This window comes from Lissotriton vulgaris, chromosome 2_1, assembly GCF_964263255.1.
Source record: "Lissotriton vulgaris chromosome 2_1, aLisVul1.2, whole genome shotgun sequence".
Lineage (NCBI taxonomy): Eukaryota > Metazoa > Chordata > Amphibia > Caudata > Salamandridae > Lissotriton > Lissotriton vulgaris.
Window position 1 is genome coordinate 1,025,084,869 of NC_141687.1, and position 19,053 is coordinate 1,025,103,921.

General features: G+C 40.6%; 1 protein-coding gene across 1 annotated transcript in view; it reads left to right on the forward strand.

Moving 5' to 3' along the window:
* Positions 1 to 18,837, forward strand: part of PLA2R1 (phospholipase A2 receptor 1) — a 1,083,903-nt gene extending 1,065,066 nt beyond the window's left edge. The window contains exons 25-27 of the mRNA XM_086956636.1: positions 11,797 to 11,970; positions 15,993 to 16,028; positions 17,283 to 18,837. Coding sequence (XP_086812762.1) covers positions 11,797 to 11,970; positions 15,993 to 16,028; positions 17,283 to 17,479 — 407 coding nt within the window. The 3' untranslated portion in view covers positions 17,480 to 18,837. The remainder of the gene's footprint in view (positions 1 to 11,796; positions 11,971 to 15,992; positions 16,029 to 17,282) is intronic.
* Positions 18,838 to 19,053: the final 216 nt, after the last annotated feature.

Consider the following 19,053-nt stretch of genomic DNA (forward strand, 5'->3'; position numbering starts at 1 on the left):
AGTATTTTATTCTGAGCTGGGTTAGGCCTGTCACAAAACTTAAAGAGCACACAAGTGATTAACTGAATTCTGGTCTAAAAGGGTACAGTATGGTAATTGGACAAATGTACTATTTTCTATAAATATTGACATCACGTGATTCCACATAATTCTATTTTTCTTTTTTACATTTTAATATCAACCCTTCACCATGTCCCAATTCTGATCCGTGAATCTGAACTTGAGTTTCATCCTTTTACAATTGTAATGCATATCCTCCTTTGGTACATTACAGAACAAAATGGCTGATTTCACTTGCCCACTATATGTCAATATTTGCCTAGAAAGTATGTTAAGCCTGTTTAAATACAGCATCTGCTATTACAGTTGTGCTGTTTAGTAATGTTATATTTTACAAGTATTACTGTTACCCAAATTAAGGGTACTGAATTTACCAAACTCACAAGAGTGAAATGCTGTGTCAGCCCGGGACCTGCACCAGGCACACAGGAGTCAGTTGTAAGCGCACGCTTTACTGCATCGTAATGTCTGCTAGTAAAATCTAAGGGCCTGATTTATCACTTAGTGGATGGGTTACTCGGTCACACCAGTGTCGGATATCCTGTCCACCAAAATATAAACATCATAGGACATAATGGGTTTAATATTTTGGCGGAGGGGATATCCGCCACTGTTGTGACGGAGTAACCCATCCGCCAAGATCTAAATCAGGCCCTAAGTCACTACAGTAAACAACGCTGTATTCTTTGAGTGTTTTGAAAGCAAGCATTTTGTCTTATTTAGCATATCAGTATCAGAATATTTCTTTAAAGCAATACTTCTTTCACTTGGGGCTAACAAGTTCAATTATCCAAATTTATTTTCTGCAGGAAACATGACATTTTCCTTCAAAGTAACAGTTTTCATTTTTAGAAAAAATGCAATCCCCAAACATCAGCTTGTCATTTTCATCAAGTGCTCATATGTACTAATGCTTCACATGGACAGAATCTCCTTCAAGTGTTAAGATTTTGTGATCACCTGCCCGGATGTTCACCGTAACACCAAGCATGCCGATAACATGACAATAATGCTCACCATTTTATCAGAGGCACCACTGTGCCAAGGCTGGACACCACAATAGCCAGAATGCTCCCAATACATCTGTCGTGGCCATTATTACACCAGAGGTGGTCCCCTTTATTTTACAAGTGGCCAGAATGAGGCATTCCTACTCACAATATGTCAGTAATGGCTGTCTTTATGCTGCACTAGACCAGGAATGCCCAAAATATGTCAAGAATTAAAATTATTTTGCCAGGACAACTATTGTGCCAGGAATTGTGGGAATAAACATATACTTTTGGGTGTCCTTTACACCAGGCTGCAAAGGGAGCAACAATTATTATTAGGGAGAAACAAAGCTACTCACACACAACACACACATGCATGCACGAACACTCAAGAATGCTTGCACAATGATTCTTGAAAGTGGAGTTCAGCTCTGGATCCAGCCTCTGGTCGCTTCAGCTACCGGTCTGACCATGCACTGAAATACCTCACTTTCTGTGTGGCTCCTGAAAGCCTACACTTATGTGACTACACTCTTGCTCTAGCTCCGGCTACTGCTGGCACACATAGTGTAAGTGGAAGAGTGGAGTCTGCAACTTGTCCAATCTCCTAGCAACATTAACTAGATTGAGAGGAGATTCATAAGGTCATCTTGCAAGCCATGTGGGCCAACACAGTATGTGTTTAGGTCTAGACATGAGGCCCTTCTATTGGTTGTGCTCGGTGCCACTGTAAGAGTCTTAGGATGAGCAGTGCTACCGTCTTTAATGTGAATGAAGCCTCTTAATTATATACTGGGCTGAGCTTTCAATGGAGAGCTTCTTCAAGGGTGTTGGTGAGCTACCAGTAGCCACCAAGCTACTCATGTTCTATAGTCATAAATGTTTTTTGCATCACCCCCACAGGCTCTAAAAAATCTTTGTGAGACCAAGAAATATCTCCGGTGACCAATATAATTTGAAAATTGCAAATGCTAGCCAGCCTGATACAAAAGTCTGCAGTAATAATGGTTTTATCCAAGGGCATAACACAAGCCCCTGCAGCGCCTGCAGCGCAGGGGTGCCCAACCCTCCAGGGGGCCCCAAACCTTCAAGAGGGCCACATTCAGCCCAATGTCAATTAATATCTTTGAGATATGGAAGTCTTCCAGGGCCCAGCAGGAGGGCTTCATCATTTTAAGTTATGCCACTGGATTTGTTGTTTTGGTAGACTTCTGTCTTCAAGATTTGCTCCTCCCCATCGGGGTTCTATGCTGCTGCTCGAGTTCTTGTGGAAATGACCGGATCGTGTTTGTGCATGAGGCCGGACGCTCCTTAGCTTCCATACATTTATGCCTGCTGTACTGTACTTTCTTGCTTCTCCCTCTCCATCGCAGTTGGCCCCTTTGTTGCAGGTAATTAAGGCCAAAATAATTCCCACACTGTCTTATGGTTTGTTAGTCTTCCCCGGGAAGATGGGTAACTTTGTAAATGCTCCTCAAAGTAAGGTGTACCGGTTGTTACTTCAGCTTCCCAATAATGCATCTCAAACACAGGTGAGACTGGAATTTGGGCTAATTGCTCTAACGGCAGTCCAGAAGGCCTCTCTGATTAAGTATGCCTTCTCTTTGTTGAAGTAACTAAGAATAAGTGTTCTCCTGGATCTCATTTTCAATGAAAAAAAATGAATGCACAGACTTCAGAAGAAAGGTCTATTTAAAGTTCTTTTTTCTTGAGACACAAATCTCTGATCGGGAGACCTCGCTTTTGAAGGTGTTTAGGGTCCATTCATTATTTTCTTGGCCTCTCTACCCACTCTTTGCTGGAAGCTTCCCATTAATTGGCCATGGCACACAGCTGAAATCACGAGATGCACAATGACGGCCCTTCATTAAAACTGTCTCTGGCTGTGTGGCCTACACAGGTCAGCACACACTGTAATCATGCAGTACAACCTGGTCTACACTGCCCCTATAGACCATTCTCGCTTCTCAATGTCGACACTAAAATTTACGTAAAGGTTTTAGCAAACAGATTATCCCACCTAGTGCTGCTGCTGATATCTCCAGAACAAGCTGACTTTGTTCCTGGGAGAAATCTCACTTACAAACTAGGAACCATATTTGGGGCTATACAACACACTCCACAGGATACCCAGGCCGTGGCGGTCTTCCTTGATATGGTGCAGGCATTTGATTCGGTGGAGTGGAAATTTATGAAGCATGTATTGTCCAGAATGGGGCTAGGGAGCATGTTTTTGCAAATGCTGGGAGTGCTTTATAACTCTCCTACAGCTAGAATAAAAATTGGGTATCTGGTCACGGACCCTAATTCAATATTCCCAATTTATGCCCTTGTGAGGTTATAATCAATAATATCCTGATAAAGGCATAAGAATCAGATCCACATTCAGTAATAGCCCATGCAGTCCAAAGCACAGCACGGCTACTCCCATCGTCTCCTAGAAAGCACAACGCGTTCTTTAAACAAACCAAGCCTCCAGCAGTCCGGGAAAATCCCCCCTGCTTTTGTTTTGATTTGAACAAGAACTCCTGAAGTCCAGAAAGAATTGTTAGTTCTTAGTGACGTCTTATGTCCCACCTTACGTCAAACCCGGCACCTTCCAGGTATAAAATACCAACAGTTGCCTTAAGCAAACACACAGTGGTTTGGAGCAGAGCCGCCATCTACTTGCCCGAGAGCCCAGCTGATGCGAGATCCCACGGAAGCCGCCCCTCCTGTTTGACGCACTGAGAGAGACGCTGTCTTTTTCTCCAGCCGAGAAAATCCAGCTCCTGTGTTTCCAGCCTACCCTTGCGGGTTGCTGGGAGATCGAGTCCTGAAGAAAGAGACACCAGACCTCCCACATTCTATTACCAAGGTACGGAGCTGACTAAACCCTTAAGAGAATTCTTGATGCAGATTCTTGGCAAAACTATCTTAACCAACTTAACTTAAACTCCTACTTACTTACTCCTTCCCATGTATTAGGCTTAGGTCAGGTACACCGGGGTAGGCTTCGTTAGAAGCACCTGTTGAGTACGTTAGTCAATGTATTTGTGTATGTATATATTTTATCCATTTTAAAGTATCATAAGGCTAAGAAACCATATCAATGCTTTTACAGTATTATTTCATAATACTTTTACTGTACGCACTTTACTTTACTTTAAGTATTGCAATTGTGGCAATTCATTTCTCTTGCTTGAGGAAGAAGACTGCTCAATAAATAACACCTTTTATTGAAAACCCCCATCTCTCTATTTCTCTGCACTCTGGTGAAACTAAGTATGCACTGCTGACAGTGAAATAGCTGTCCATTGTTTTCACACGACTCTAGAGATACACTCTTATTCTGAGGGAGCAAAGTTGTCATGTTTATGCGGTTGTCGGAAACTGAATCCCTTCTTGTATGAGCCAGGGAAGTTTATCCCTCCCTATTCATTCAAGAAAGTTTCCAGTGACCTCTGAGCTAGCTGGCACAAACCTAAATTAAGTATAACATAGTCAGTAGAGACCTAGATGACCTCAGTCCTACATCTACACTGCTGTCTATGTTATTCCATTGCGCAGAGCCTATTGGGAAAATAGGAACTACACTACATGGCGCCCAACGTTTGGTAAGGCGATAATCTAACGCAAGACACTAGAGTAACTCATTCGTGCTTTTTCACACAGAACCCCTTTTTCCCGTAAAAACTCCAAAAGACGTCTGGAGTGGGTGAAAGGTTAATATCCGCCTGAACTTAGTAGGATGAGAATCCTATGTATTAGTTTTTGGTTTGATCAACGTTGAAGGGTACAGTGTTCCAAAATATTGTTCACCTAATCTTTGTTTCCTTGAAACTCGATCTGCAACAGAAAACTTTCAGTCAGGAAAATGTCAGAAAGTGACGAAGAGAGAGAAAGAGATGCCTTAGCAGCTCGACTCTTAGAGGAAGACACAACCCTCCAAGAAAATGACCCGAGTGTTATAATCATTCCGGTCAATATAAGAAGACTATAACTCTTAAACTTATAGAAAACGGACTGACACCACGAGGTGGTACAGTCATATTCGTGGTAGAGGCACATGAATATCGGCAGACAGAGGTATTCTATTCATGGATACATTTTCCAGCAGCACACGCTGTGACAAAAGACTTCCACTATTACAAAATAGAGAAACCTCCGGATGAATACACTCCTTTCAAGGACGTTTAAATCCCACTAAATTACCAAGAGCACCTGCTCTGGTTTAATGGCGCCCTAAAACATAATAATCACATCACCAGGTTCGGTCCACTAGGTAGACCAGGAGCAACGTGGCCGGTTCTAGCCAGCTACACACCACATCCAGACATTGATAAAATGTCAGTTCCTGAACTTTTAGCTCAGCTAAAACTCTTAATTAAAATACATAGACAATTGGTCCAATATGTCATGCGGACTTCAATAGTCCAACCGACAATTAATATTCCACAGCAGACCCCTCACCAGGGGAACACAAACAAAATCACACCACAGAACATACAATCATGTCTTGGTAAAGTACCCATAAAACGGGAACAAATTCCATTCTGGTTAGCACAAAAAATTACTCAAATAGAGGCAGTATTTCCAGATACTACTCCGACTGAGCAACACAGAATTCTGACTATCTACCTCCCAATGGGGATCGCACCACATGTGGAGGACTGTGATACTTGGGGCACAGTCTTTGCTTCCATCTACACAAAAACACATGGTGTCCTGTCTATGGCGGTCATACCAGATGTACTAAGACAGATTCAAAATGAATACGGTCCACAACCTGCTTTATGAAATTACTGAAAGACTTCAAGCAGGTCTCGGCTATATTATTAGCCAACATAAAAGGTGAAGCAGCATCTGTGGCAATCCGCCAGAAATTGAAGGAAACAGATATAGCAGAACAACCATTTGAACTTGCCAGAATCATAGAAAAATCCTATGAAGAGCTAGGAAGAGATAGTTTGGGTGGGAAACCGGTAAAACCCCAACTGACTGAAAATCCTGAAAAAATATTTATTAAAAATAATTTAAGAACTCCAAAAAAGAGCTGGGATGGTAATAAACAATCCACTCCCAGGGAAAAACATTTCTAGTCCAGAGGAAGGTCTCCTCAGCGGAGAGAGAGATCTCCAGGCCGAGAAGACAAGTCTCCCCAAAGGGGGCCCTCTGAAAAAAGATATAACCTTAGAGATAGGGACAAAATAAGAAAACCTGACAGATATCAAGATGTTGATACACGTCCCTCTTGATCCTTCTCACTCAATCTTTCTCGATCTTCCTTACAGAAATCGGAAAGAAGAGGACGGTCAGAACACAGAGAAGAGCATGTCAAGTCCAAAGACAAGGAACCTGCTCATCAAAGTAAAAAATTACAATTTCCCAGGAAGAAGGTAGTAAGTATTAAAATTAAACATGCAGAGAATTCTGAGGACACAACTGAAAAACGGAGAGTGGGCACAGACAATGCTAGACAGCGCAGCAGAAGTGACGATAGCTCGCAAGATCCTGATGAATCTTCTGGAGACAGTGGACACGAATGAATACATTCAGGTGGAAACTGCAGACACACGAGTTAGTGTGCTCCATAAACTATACGAAATAATATTACGTATAGAGGGAGATAAAACTAGGAAAATAAAAGATCTCTTTTGGGAAAAACTTTCAAAAGGCTATGACATTCTGTTAGCTGACAAAGACTGGCCACCAGAGTTTGTCAGGGAGTGCCCTCATGGCGAAGAAATGATTATGCCTGCCTTCTCGAAACATATCCTGATACATAAAAAATACACATTGGCAAGAAAATGGGCAGTGGCCCAAGCTCCTGCCTTATATAAAAATCATGTAGGATGGGGTGAGGATTCACCTCACCACAAAATCCAGTAAAAAAATCAGCCCACTGCACAAAGGCAGTACCCAGTTAAACAAGAAGCTAAAAAGCAAGTCAGGGAGATCTTAGATCAACTTGAATATCAAGGGGTGATCGAAACATGCACCTCTCAAATGAACAATCCTTTGTTTCCTGTCTCCAAGCCAGATGATTCATATCGTCTAGTTTTGGACTACAGACACCTTAACTCCTGTAGTAAAATATTTGCAGTACAAAACTCACATAGTACAGCACTAATGAATAACATTGTGCGCAGAAAATATAAAACGACAATAGATATCTCTAATGGATTCTTCTGTCAGAACATTGCACCTGAATGCAGGTATCTGACCTCATTCTTAATAATGGGATCGCAAAAATAAATTTTTGCCGACTCCCACAGGGATTCAAGAATAGCCCAGGATTATTCTCAGCAAGGGTAACAGAGTTACTACAAATATATGATGATGAGGCATTATCCTATGTCGATGACATCTATCTCACAGATGATGACCTGGAGACTCACTTAAAAAGGGTGAACACCATAATACTTGGGTTTGCGTCAGAGGGTTACAAATTCAACTTCAAAAAGTCACGAATTGCCCATCTAACTGTCCTATTTTTAGGATATGAATTATCAAGTGAAGGCAAAAGCCTGGCAGACAATTTCTTAGAGAAATGTGCTGTACTCCAAGCACCAAAGAATTTACAATCAATACTAGGTTTCCTGAATTTCGGAAGAACATACATTCTAAATTATGCAGAAAGGGTTAAACCTCTCTATGAATTAATAAGACCAGATTTCAAACAAATCAATTGGACTCAGAAACACACAGAGATTTTGAGATCATTGCAAACAGACATGTTAACTAAAACAAAATTATAAACTCGCGAAAACATACGTAATCTTGTAATCCGAGTCATCCCAGGAAGATACGGATTCACATACCTGACCTCTAATGAGGGAGAAACTGTACCTATAGCTTACAAATCACATTTGTACACTGAAGCTGAAATGATATTCAGCTCTACAGAAAAAATTCTGACTGCGGTTCAAACTGTTGTAGCAAAAGAAAGAGCCCTAGCCCAAGGCAGAAGAATAGCTGTTTTCTCATCAGAACCAGCTCTTGAGGCGTTAACAAGTCTACGTAATCTGATCAAAATGGTCTTAGATCCAAAATGGATAGAATGGGAAAATTCCTTTGCTACAGAAGACGTGAAATACTATTTTGACCCAAAACTGAAAAAACTAGATGATCTAATATATGAACGAGAATATCCTCTGCCAGCTGAAATTCTGCCTGTAGAACAATATACCTGCATAAACTATATGGACAGATTCGCACAACACTATGATGTAGAAAAGAAATCCTACGATGCAGCGTGCGCGATTGTTAAAGGTCGCTGGCACTCTGTTAAATTCAAACCAATGATTACAAAAACTGAATCACTCAGGAAATGTTCAGCTCAGCGAGCTGAAATAAGAACTTTAAAGATGGCGCTTGAAATTGCTGATCGCGAATTCCCCACACTAATATTGTGCGATTCGTATTTCTGCATCAAATCATACAACAGTGACATGCAGACATGGATCAAAAACGGTTACAAAGATGACACAGGTGCCACAATAAAGCATAAAACGCTTTGGGAACAAGTAGTTCTTGTAAAGAAAGAACTACGAAAGACTCACGTGATACACGAACTGAGTCATCGACGTGATGGCGTTCACGTTGCAGGGAATTCATTGACTAACACAGCCACAGCGGAAGCGGTTCAACCGGCTTCCGTAGCCACTAAAAAGCGTTCAGAAAAATACATAGATGGGGAAACCATGCTGGCGGTAAAAGCCTCATCAAAAGGCGACTATGCAGCATTACCTCTCAACTATCCACTCAGTAATACATACATAATTGATGCAAACTCCGTTCCGTTTGCTCGAATCCCTGGAGTGGGGGATAGAGTAATTCCAAACACGAACCGGAGAGTTTTCTTGATTGAAGACGCACACATGGGATTGGGTCTGAGTCACCAAGAGATCCTGAAATCTCTGATGATAGCTTTTGAGTAAATCCAATATCGCAGGTGCTTGATATGTACAATAAAAGGGATGGAAAAATCTACAACGTGCTTCTCTCAACACAGGGATTAAGGCATCTAAGATGTGCCAAATCTTCCCTCTCAAGCCCGCGTAGGATTTGGCATCTACGTCCAAAAGAGCCTATAGACTTGTGAGTTGCTATCAGGATGACACCATAAAATGTAAATTGCCATGAACATTTTTTACTTTTAAGGTCTAGTATGACAACACCTCTGTCTGCAAAACAACGGTGTCGGAATTGGCCTTTCCTAGGGTGCTTTTCCTCGTCTTTTTGCTTTTCTCCTTCCCAGTTTGCCACTGCTTTGGATGCCAGCCTTTGGACTTGAGCGTGTTTGGCACTGCTGTGCCGTGTCAAGGCGCTGTGCTAGTCATATACATACTTTAGAATTATGTATAGATGATTCGCGATACAAGTTAGCTGTAAGTCCCTTCTCATGGGGTGCTGTACAAAGGACATGTATCTCGAATGTGCCTCCTTGGGCCTACCGCTCTTTTTGTGCCATCCTCTGGGGTAGCTCATCCAGTATGCTGCAAGTATGCCATGGTGGGACCTGTGTGTGAGGGTTACTGTTACTCGGTTTGCCGCGTATAAACGTATAAAGCTAGGTGCCAAGGTTCTGCATGTCTCCTGCTATATCAGAGTTTCCCTCGTGACAGGGTGCACTGTTGGGAAGAGGTTGGGCAGGTGTGCGTATGTGTTACCTGCAAGACTCATGAATGACACTGGATGGTGTATATTGTATGATGGGGGCCTGTTTCTCACATTGGATTAGCATGAGAAGGTGTAGGGAAAGGCTGTTGAGCTTTATTTCCTACAGGCAGAATAGTAACAGTATAGTGTTTGGTATCAATGAATTCATAATGGCGAATCTTCTCCGGTAATGGGAGGCAGTTCGACATTACGGTGCTGAAAATGTCACTTTGGGAAAGTGAGCAATTTGATGCTCTGAGCTGTGTGTGGCTGGTGGGTTGCCTCCTCATTCACAACTGGGTGCTGGGGGCAGCCACATCTGTGCATTTCTGATTGAAGGCCATAGATGAGGGGTTTATGGGAAACTGCAGACCTCTGACTCTAAGGGGCCGTTCTGGGATCGTTAGGTGGGGGTGGAATTTTCACCTGCATTCCAAGGGGCAGGGTCTGGACCCCACTAAAGATTGTGATCAAGCCTCCCAGTGTAGGATGGCAGACAGGACAACATTTAGAGAGGGCCGGTGCATTTCAAATGTGGCCTTTTGAACTGATCGTATCTTGAAAGGACATTGTGGGTCTAAATATTGGGGCTTCGTCCTCCAAAAGTAAATACACTTTTGGATATGGAGCCATTCTACGCTGGTATGATGCTGGGACATTGACTGGACTTTCCATAGACCAGTGGTGGCTTGGAGCATGTTGTGCTCCATGAAGCTGCTTGTAGCTTGTCTTGCTCCACTTGGTGGATTTTGCCTGGACATTGCTGGCCTGCAGGTAAGTGCCTACTGTCAAGGCCTGGTCTCGAAGTACTCTCCAAGGGTCGGTGAACTGACCTCCTATCCATGAGATCCCAGAGACACCAAGGATCTCACTGTCTCCACAACATCATAGGTGGTTCCAACTGTCTGTTAATCAGGGCACCAGCCGGGGCACTGTGTATCTTTGGCTGGTGTAGTTGAAGACTGAGGGGCTGGGTCACAAGGCGTAGAACTCTTACTGTTTAACCTTTCTGCTAATGGGAAAATCTGACAATTGCATATAACTGTAAAATGTATATACAATGTGTGTTTCATTTGGATTTAGGTGTGTGTGTGTGTAATATATGGAGAAGTGTCTGTTTTGTAGCGTATATAGTGTGTTGCGAGGTGGGGGTTGTGCTGATACTTTACACTCGAGCACTGGGGATAAGCCTGACTGCTCGGTGCAAAGCTACCAGAGGGTGAGCACAGGTTATCGGACAAGTGTATTGTGCTCATCTTATTTGGAACGGTGGATTCCGACTGGCTTTGATGCGTTTTAGTCAGCCTGAAACCACTGGGTGTAACAAAAGTCATACCAATACTTGATATATACACAGACAATGCTTAAATCTGTCACCAAAAATATTTGCCACTCACATCCTGCTATTTGGTTCTTTGGTGCACCATTCTATCTCTCATGGAGTGCTTGCATTGCAATGCATGAGAGACTAATTTACATCAGTACATGTAACTGTATTACTGGTAGCAGTGGTATATGTGTAGAGTGTTTCTTTCATGACCCGGTTACTTGGAGTAAGGCTATTGCATAGTTCAGTTCATCATCTTCAATTATGTGATGGTTTTGCGGGTAAAATTTATTGTAATTAGAAAGTGTTTGACTTGATGAAACTATGCATGTTAGAAGTAAAGTAAGTTACTTGATTTTTGCAATACAAATTTGTATTTTGTTTCTTGCTCTGAATAATCTTTTTTGTGAGAACAACTATGCCCTCACATGTCGAAAATCATAAGTGTTGACAAGGTCAACAAGTGTGGCTTTAATATATGCAAGCACTGGCATGTCTAAGTATAGTTTTGTTCATGCACACTAAAGCCTGAACTTTAGGCTTTGCCAGCACTTGTTTCTATATATCTGTCTGAACATGCAGGATTGCAATGACATGTGGGGAGGAGTGGGAAAAGTAAGCAACGAAAAATCTTTTATACACTGAAAGATAAATTAAAAGAATGTGGGTTCTATTTTCCACACCACAGGTGATCTAAAACTCTGGGAAAATATTTGTAATTCGCAAGCATGGCCAATAGAACAAAATTAACGTGCTATGTGCTGTTTTCCTCAGGTGATTCTGTCATGTGGTATGATGAGACTCCTTTAAATTATTCGAATTGGGCTGCAGGAGAGCCTGAGTGGAATCGAAGGGCTGGTCTCTGTGCTGCTGTAGCTGTGCAAGATGGAGAATGGCTTGCCATCGACTGCGCAGACGAAACAGGCTTTATATGTAAAGCGCATGCAGGTAACAAATAGTTCTCTTATGTTAGAAGTGTAAGGATGGGGGATTGTAGTCAGTTTAGTACGCCTCACATCGTTTGAATTGCGCTGGACACATTAGTAGAGCATATGTGCCCTAAATGTTAGCCTCATGCGCGCTAGCGGTTTTCCCGCTGCGCGCTGAGTTTTTTAAAAACCCGCGTTACATGACGAGCTCAGCTCGTAATGAGCGTACGACAGGCGTAACTCATGACGAGCTGAGCTCGTCATGAGCGTCGAAGGGGTTAAGTTGCTTTCTTTCAAACAATAGATTTAGCATTGAATGGCCACTTATATTAGTTTGTGCTGACAAATGCACTTTGAGTTATTGCATAACTGCTTATTACTGTACTTGACCAAGCACCTTACTTGCTTCTTCATTAGGGTCTGGCGTGACAGTACAGCTGTCACCAGACGATTATGTTAACATCTATATAAGAGGGGCAGCTGCTCTGTCCACATGTTGAGAGCCAGGAATACATGTTTGATTGGGCAGAGGTTGAGTGCTTCCACAAAAAGAGTGCTTCCCCTCCTCGCAGTTGTGATCATTTTGTTTATCCAGCAGCCTGAGGTTAACCTTTAAGGGGCACACACATGGTATTGTAATTATATTAATGAGTGCTAAGATAACTAGACCCTTTCTTCCTGCCTTGTGGGGTGCTGCAGGGCTCTTCTTTAAGCCCCACACTATTCAATCTTTACGTCTCCCCTCTGGCTAGGCTCATATGCTCCTTTGGATACAAGCAGTGTCATATGCTGACAACAGCCAGATAATCGTGTCGAAGATGCATGCACCCAGCTGTGGCTGGGCGTATGGGAAAAAAATGATCTGCAACTTAACAGTGAGAAGACAGAGGTTCTACTCTTTGGAACACAAGACCCTATCTGGACAAGGGATTGGTGGCCCTATACGCTGGGTACCTTACTAGCTCCAACAGACTCGGCCAAGAATCTTGGGGTGATTCTGGATAGTGAGCTCTCACTAGACCAGCAGGTTAATCGCTCCACGTCAACCTGTTTCTGAATCATCAGAATGCTGGAAAAAATCTTTCAGTTCAATCCCCTTCTGTCATGGAAACACATAGCCTTAGCATTTGTCTGTCCTAGAATTGTCTATTGGAATATGCTAAACCTAGAGACCAACAATAACACACAAGCCTAATTCCAATTAGCACACAATGCGTTTGCAAGGCTCACCTTGAATATCTCGAAAAGGCAGTCGGTGTCCAAGGGACTACATGATCTGCATTGGCTTCCAATAAAAATAGCATTATCTTCAAGGCACTCCTCATCGTGCATAAGGTCCGCTACCATATTAGTACGGATAAAACCAAGGACATATTTCATTGGTATATTCTTTGGAGAAATCTCTGCTCAGCTCATCACAACTTGGTAACTGTGCCCAGGATTCAGGAGAATAGATGGGGAGGCAGAGCTTTCTCGGTCACAACAGCAAGGCTCTGGAACTCGTTTCCACATCATCTCCCATGTACTAAAATGTATTCTCCCTTTGAGAAATCCTTAAAGACCTGGCTCTTCATCCCATAGGAAAAGTTAATTTGTCTTGCAATCGTTTCGAACCAGTATCTTTGCCAAGCAGTACACTGAGACTACAACGCCTTTACGCCTACTGGTATTTGTCAAATTCTGTTCATATCATATCATATGGTGTTTGTCTTCCTCTGTCAGCAGCGCATATGAAAAGAGGACAGTCATTACCTTACATGGATTTTTAGGTCTGGCTTTACAGTGCAACTGTCACCTTATTCTACTGTACTTTACTTCCACACTAGTACATATTCATCACATTGAAATGTTTCACATTGCCATACAACATTCCTTTTAAGACAGACCTATTGGCATAGCCAATGCTTGGTTTTGATTTGGATTATTGTCCTGCACCTTTAGAAAGTCAGACCTTATCTATTTTTTTCTCAGATGACTAAACTGGTTCTAGATCTTTTTTTATGCCCAAATATAAAATGATGAGGTTCAAAAGACAAATATGAGCAGATGTTCTTCTCCAGCTATTCATCTTGACAAGTAGCAAGTGCTTTGTGATAATATGGTTTAGCACTTTTCCAGATGCTTGTAAATGCCTGTAAACAAACACACTTAATTTGATCTGCTAGCAGCTAATAGCTATGCCCAAATATGTGATATATGTTGTTGTTCACTCATGGTGAGATGCTTAAAGGCAAGTGTTCAACTAAGTTGAACGTAGAGGCGCACATAGCCTGTCTTACGGGTGTTACTTCACATTTTGTATTTTCGAAACTGAAAATTAAACCCCTAAATTGATTTAATCACAAGATAAATTATCCCAGTATGGTTTAATTTTACATGTGAGCAAATGTCCTGAAAGGGGCGGGCAGTGGGTGTTCCAGGGCGGAGAGGCCTTTAAAGTTGATAAATAATCACAAACTTGCCACTTTGTGGGTATGTCAAACTTCTGTAAGGCACCTTCAGTTTCTACCTGGTACGAGATTTGCACCTGTCAAAGGTAGTGCAGTCTTAATTTGTAAAAGAATGAGTTCCGGTCCCCAAAGATATGCTCAGAAGCCTGTGCCCAGTGCTATTAAATGAGGGCTCGCCAAATATTTAGGCTGCATAGTCTTGAATCCCCATTATGCTTTTGTAAAAAATGTAAAAAAATCAGAAATGTCTGATAATTAAAGATGAGTGCTGGGCCCAGCAAATCAGTGCCTGTGGACCCCACCGACAGCCACTGGCTCAAAATAAGCTCTGCTTAATATGTTGGAAATAGGTAAGGAATACCACCACAATTAATGGGGTGCAGGGAAAGAAGTTTCTCCACTGAGAAAAATATTTTATTCATGGGTAATAAAAACAAACTATGAAGTAATAAAACCAGAGGCCATCACCACCTACTTTACAGACGAAAATGCAGAGAAAGGGTATTAATCAGCCTACTCTATGGGTGTCCCACGGATCGGTGGGATTCATATGTCTAACCTTTTATGGTGTACACCTGCCTTTAGTGAAGCTTTTCTCTAGATGAACGTACGTTTGCGTCATACAGATAAGGGTTGACTCCTGTATGCGTTTGGATATACGTCTGTCTGAGTAGCTCCAAAGTCATGAGTGTGTAGCTATGCCTCTGCGTCCCCCTAAAAACACAGCCATTTGAACCACCACAGTACCCCTTTCCAGTTTATGTACTAATCCTCGCAAATGCAAAGTTGGACTTTTGTGTTACGGATAATTTGCACATTGGCAGTAACTCATCAAGCAGAATAAAATAAACTCATTAGAAAATACGATGCAAAACATATTGTGGCCTTTATGTATTTCAGTGATTTATAGAGTAAATTGTAAAAAACGTCAGATAAATCTAGAGTGACATAGTAGGCACTTCCAGATGTAATTGACATTACTAGAGAGTGATTTAAAAGGCTAGTGAAATTTGGCCTTCTCAAATAAGATATTCTAATAATATAACAAAATAAATAAATATAAATATATATCACTATATATGACCTTCGCTAGTGGGTTACAATAAAATATCACGTTCCCAAAAATAAAGCAAAATGTTGTTGCAGCTACAGTACATGACGGTTGTTGAAAACCCGCTTTAAAATATTATAAATTACAGACACCAGTTCAAAAAAACTATTTCAAAACCTAAAGTAATATGGGCCTTCCTGCTGAAGAGTAAGCAGCAAAACAATTCAGATCTTTTCACTGAGTTTCATGGGTAGCATTTCCAATGTAATACTGCTTATCACATCTGCCCGTGGATCTACAAATTAGAGGATACATTTTTTATGTATTTTGCCAATTAGAATCTGTGCCTTCCACCTGGTTAGAAGGAAATGGGTTAGCCTTTGTGCAGTGGAAATTTGCTGAGAGGAACCAGTGAAAATGTTTAACTCCCCATGTATGAAAAACCTTCTCTTGCCCAAAGGATGCAGATACTGGTTTAGCTTCTTGTACAATATAATTTACTGTATTAATAGGTTTAAAGTTCTTTGCATTACTTTTCAGATGCGGTTAAAGAAGACACAATGGAGCCTAGTGAAGGTGAGCTGTGAACGTTGCATATCTTTTGTGATATCCTAAATTTAGCACATCTCTCTCTCTCTCTCTCGCTCCCTCTTTCTCTCTCTCTCTATATATATATATATATATATATATATATATATATATATATATATATATATATATATATATATATTTGTGTATAGATATATTTGTGTATATATATATATATATATATATATATATATATATATATATATATAACTCCTGCCCTTGCATGCATTACTTATGACCTGACATATTAAATCAAACATGACATGTTCTATGACATCATTGTTAAAATCACTGCAACATTGGAACGACATCATTGATGACAACACTGTGCATGGCAGGTGCGCAAATTATTGTTACATTTGGACACAAGTATAGTTACTTGAGATAACTATAAGTGGTGAATTTCAATTGTTTTGTTCATTTAAATCAGTATGTTTTAACTGACATTTTCACTGAACTATAAAGTTCCTATAACCTTTATTTTTTTCAGTGATTTTCCATGAAATGTAAAACATACTTACTAGTGGATTCTTTATATTCCAAGCATAAGGTTAGGTGTGGAGGTATGGGTTTTCTCATAGCAAAGATAAGGGGGTTGCCTATGTGTGAATGTGGTGAATCTGAACAAAGTTAGAATTTTGTGGGTATTTCCAAATGCCTAATGATTTTTACACCACATTTTCACATGTAACTGTAGTGATAAAACTTAAATGCACAAATTAGATACTTTACAAAACACCAGCATATTGTCATGAAAAAGATGGAAAGGCTCTTCACAACGTGGGCAAATATTTCCCATGTGGAGAAATAAATGAAGGAGTGAAAACATAATCCTGTAGACTGCTCATGATAAGGCCAATTCGCAGGAGTGAGCGTAGATTTCTAAAGTACACTCCTCGGGAGTCTGTGACTTCTGGACAATGAAGAAATTAGTGCTGGTTATCTATGGTCATCTATGATGCATAGGTTTACTCACTGTGTGGTAAGTCAGGCCCCAATAAGTAACTTTAGGAAGACTGAAAACAAATCAGACCACGTGGGATCAAACTGAAGTAGACCCAAAACTACACCTAAATAGTGATGATTTCAGTGATTTAGACTCTTGTAAGAGTGGCTTGCATTATGATATACGCCTATTTGGAGGCAATCTAATTAATTATGAAACAAATAAACATATGGAACAAATAAATGTTGATTGTATTGATTAATAACATCCTTTTTTTAATATTTATTTCCCAACAGCATCTTACCATGGAATAATTCCACTTGCAGTCGTAGTGGTAATCATAGTTGTGCTAATTCTATCGTCCATGTGGTGTGTTTACAAGAGGGACAAATGTCATTCATGGAGAATACCGTTTTTCAAGCCCACAGAGTCCACTACTGCTTCAGATTTTGAAGAAAACATCCTTATTACAGAGCTGGAAACAAACCATTGATAAGAGTGAAAAACTAAATGTATTGTACTTGCATCCGCTATCAGATGTATATCAGGATTCAGAACTGCTCATATATTCTATAGAATGAGGGGCCAAAATACCACATTTTCAAATCATATTTTAAATACTTCAACGTTCAAATTATGTTTATTTTGCTAAATTTCTGAAATATTTTCCGCTTTGTACAAAAAGCTGAAGGAGAGCTCTCTGGAAGCATAACATGAAAATATTGTGAATCCAGCTGCAAACTAATTACTAACAAACTATATGTCACACTCTTTGATTTCAGATGCTTGGCTATTGTGAGAAAAAACTGTGCTCCAATGTCCTGGAACTTAAAGGAATGGTTAAAAATGAAGGTGCAAAGGAAATATTTTGTAAATTATTTAATTGATTGCACTGGAGATAGGCAATACATTCACTTCAAATAGATCACTTTCGCAAAAGAAATAGCACAGAATAGGTGAAAATTCTGTTATTTAGTGGCCGAGAAGCACTTTCGTTTTCTATCAGTGTAATTATTGTTCATATGTTTGATTTTTAACTGACACCCTCCATTCTGCCTTAAATCTAACTCACTCAGCCTTCTGGCCTTTCAACAGGATCAGGGGAAATTTCTATCTCTTTTGCTGTGACTATTTTGAAGTTGGTGTGACTTTTATCTTCCATCGTGAGGAGTTATACCCTTTCTCCTCTTTTCAATTAAATGTGGCCCTATTTGTGACATGCCTCGAATATCAATTCATAATTCAAAAAGTCTTTATTCGAATTTGAAAAATTCATAAAAGTAGCCACATGACAGATTATCATAAAATCCCATTTGTAAAATTTTATATAGCAAGTTCCTTTTTTTATCCTGCAGCTTTCTGTCAGTTGCTCGCCTTTAAAAACGTATAGACACGTATAGACACCCCTGGCTACAATATACATCGACGCCTGAAATTAAGAAAGTGATCTGTGGTGCGTAACAACATGAATGCCTTGTTGGCGAACTGAATAGATCCTGGCCCTGAATTTGGTTGAAGGACTTCAAAGTATATTGAAATCTTAAATCCTTAGGTTTAGGGAATGCAACATACGTGATGATTAGTCCAAATAAATATGGTGTGGTGGTTTGATACCTGTTATTATTGTCAAGAGATGAGGACTATGAGAAACGTTCTTCAGTATAATGCTAAGTAAACTGAAGAGGCATACACTAATGCTATGCCTTATAATGCTGGACAGTAGGACTACAAGAGTGCAAAGTCAACCCCAAGAACAGAATGCCTTTCTGAAGTAAAGCTACAATCTCCTACAGTACGTAGCGCCAACATATTGTGTAGAGGTAATATCATGTCTACTTACTGTTATTGAGTCAGAACACACAGGAGTCTACAAGAGTTTGCATGTGTTTGTGTGTATATATATATATATGTATACATTTATGTATCTGCATGTATGTATGTATATATATATATATATATATATATATCACTGCTCCGAATCACACCAACAGCGAGTCACTCTTCAAAAGCGGGTGCTGCAGCGCGGTGGTGTACCGCGTAACATATCAGGGCTCAACTCCTTCTCAA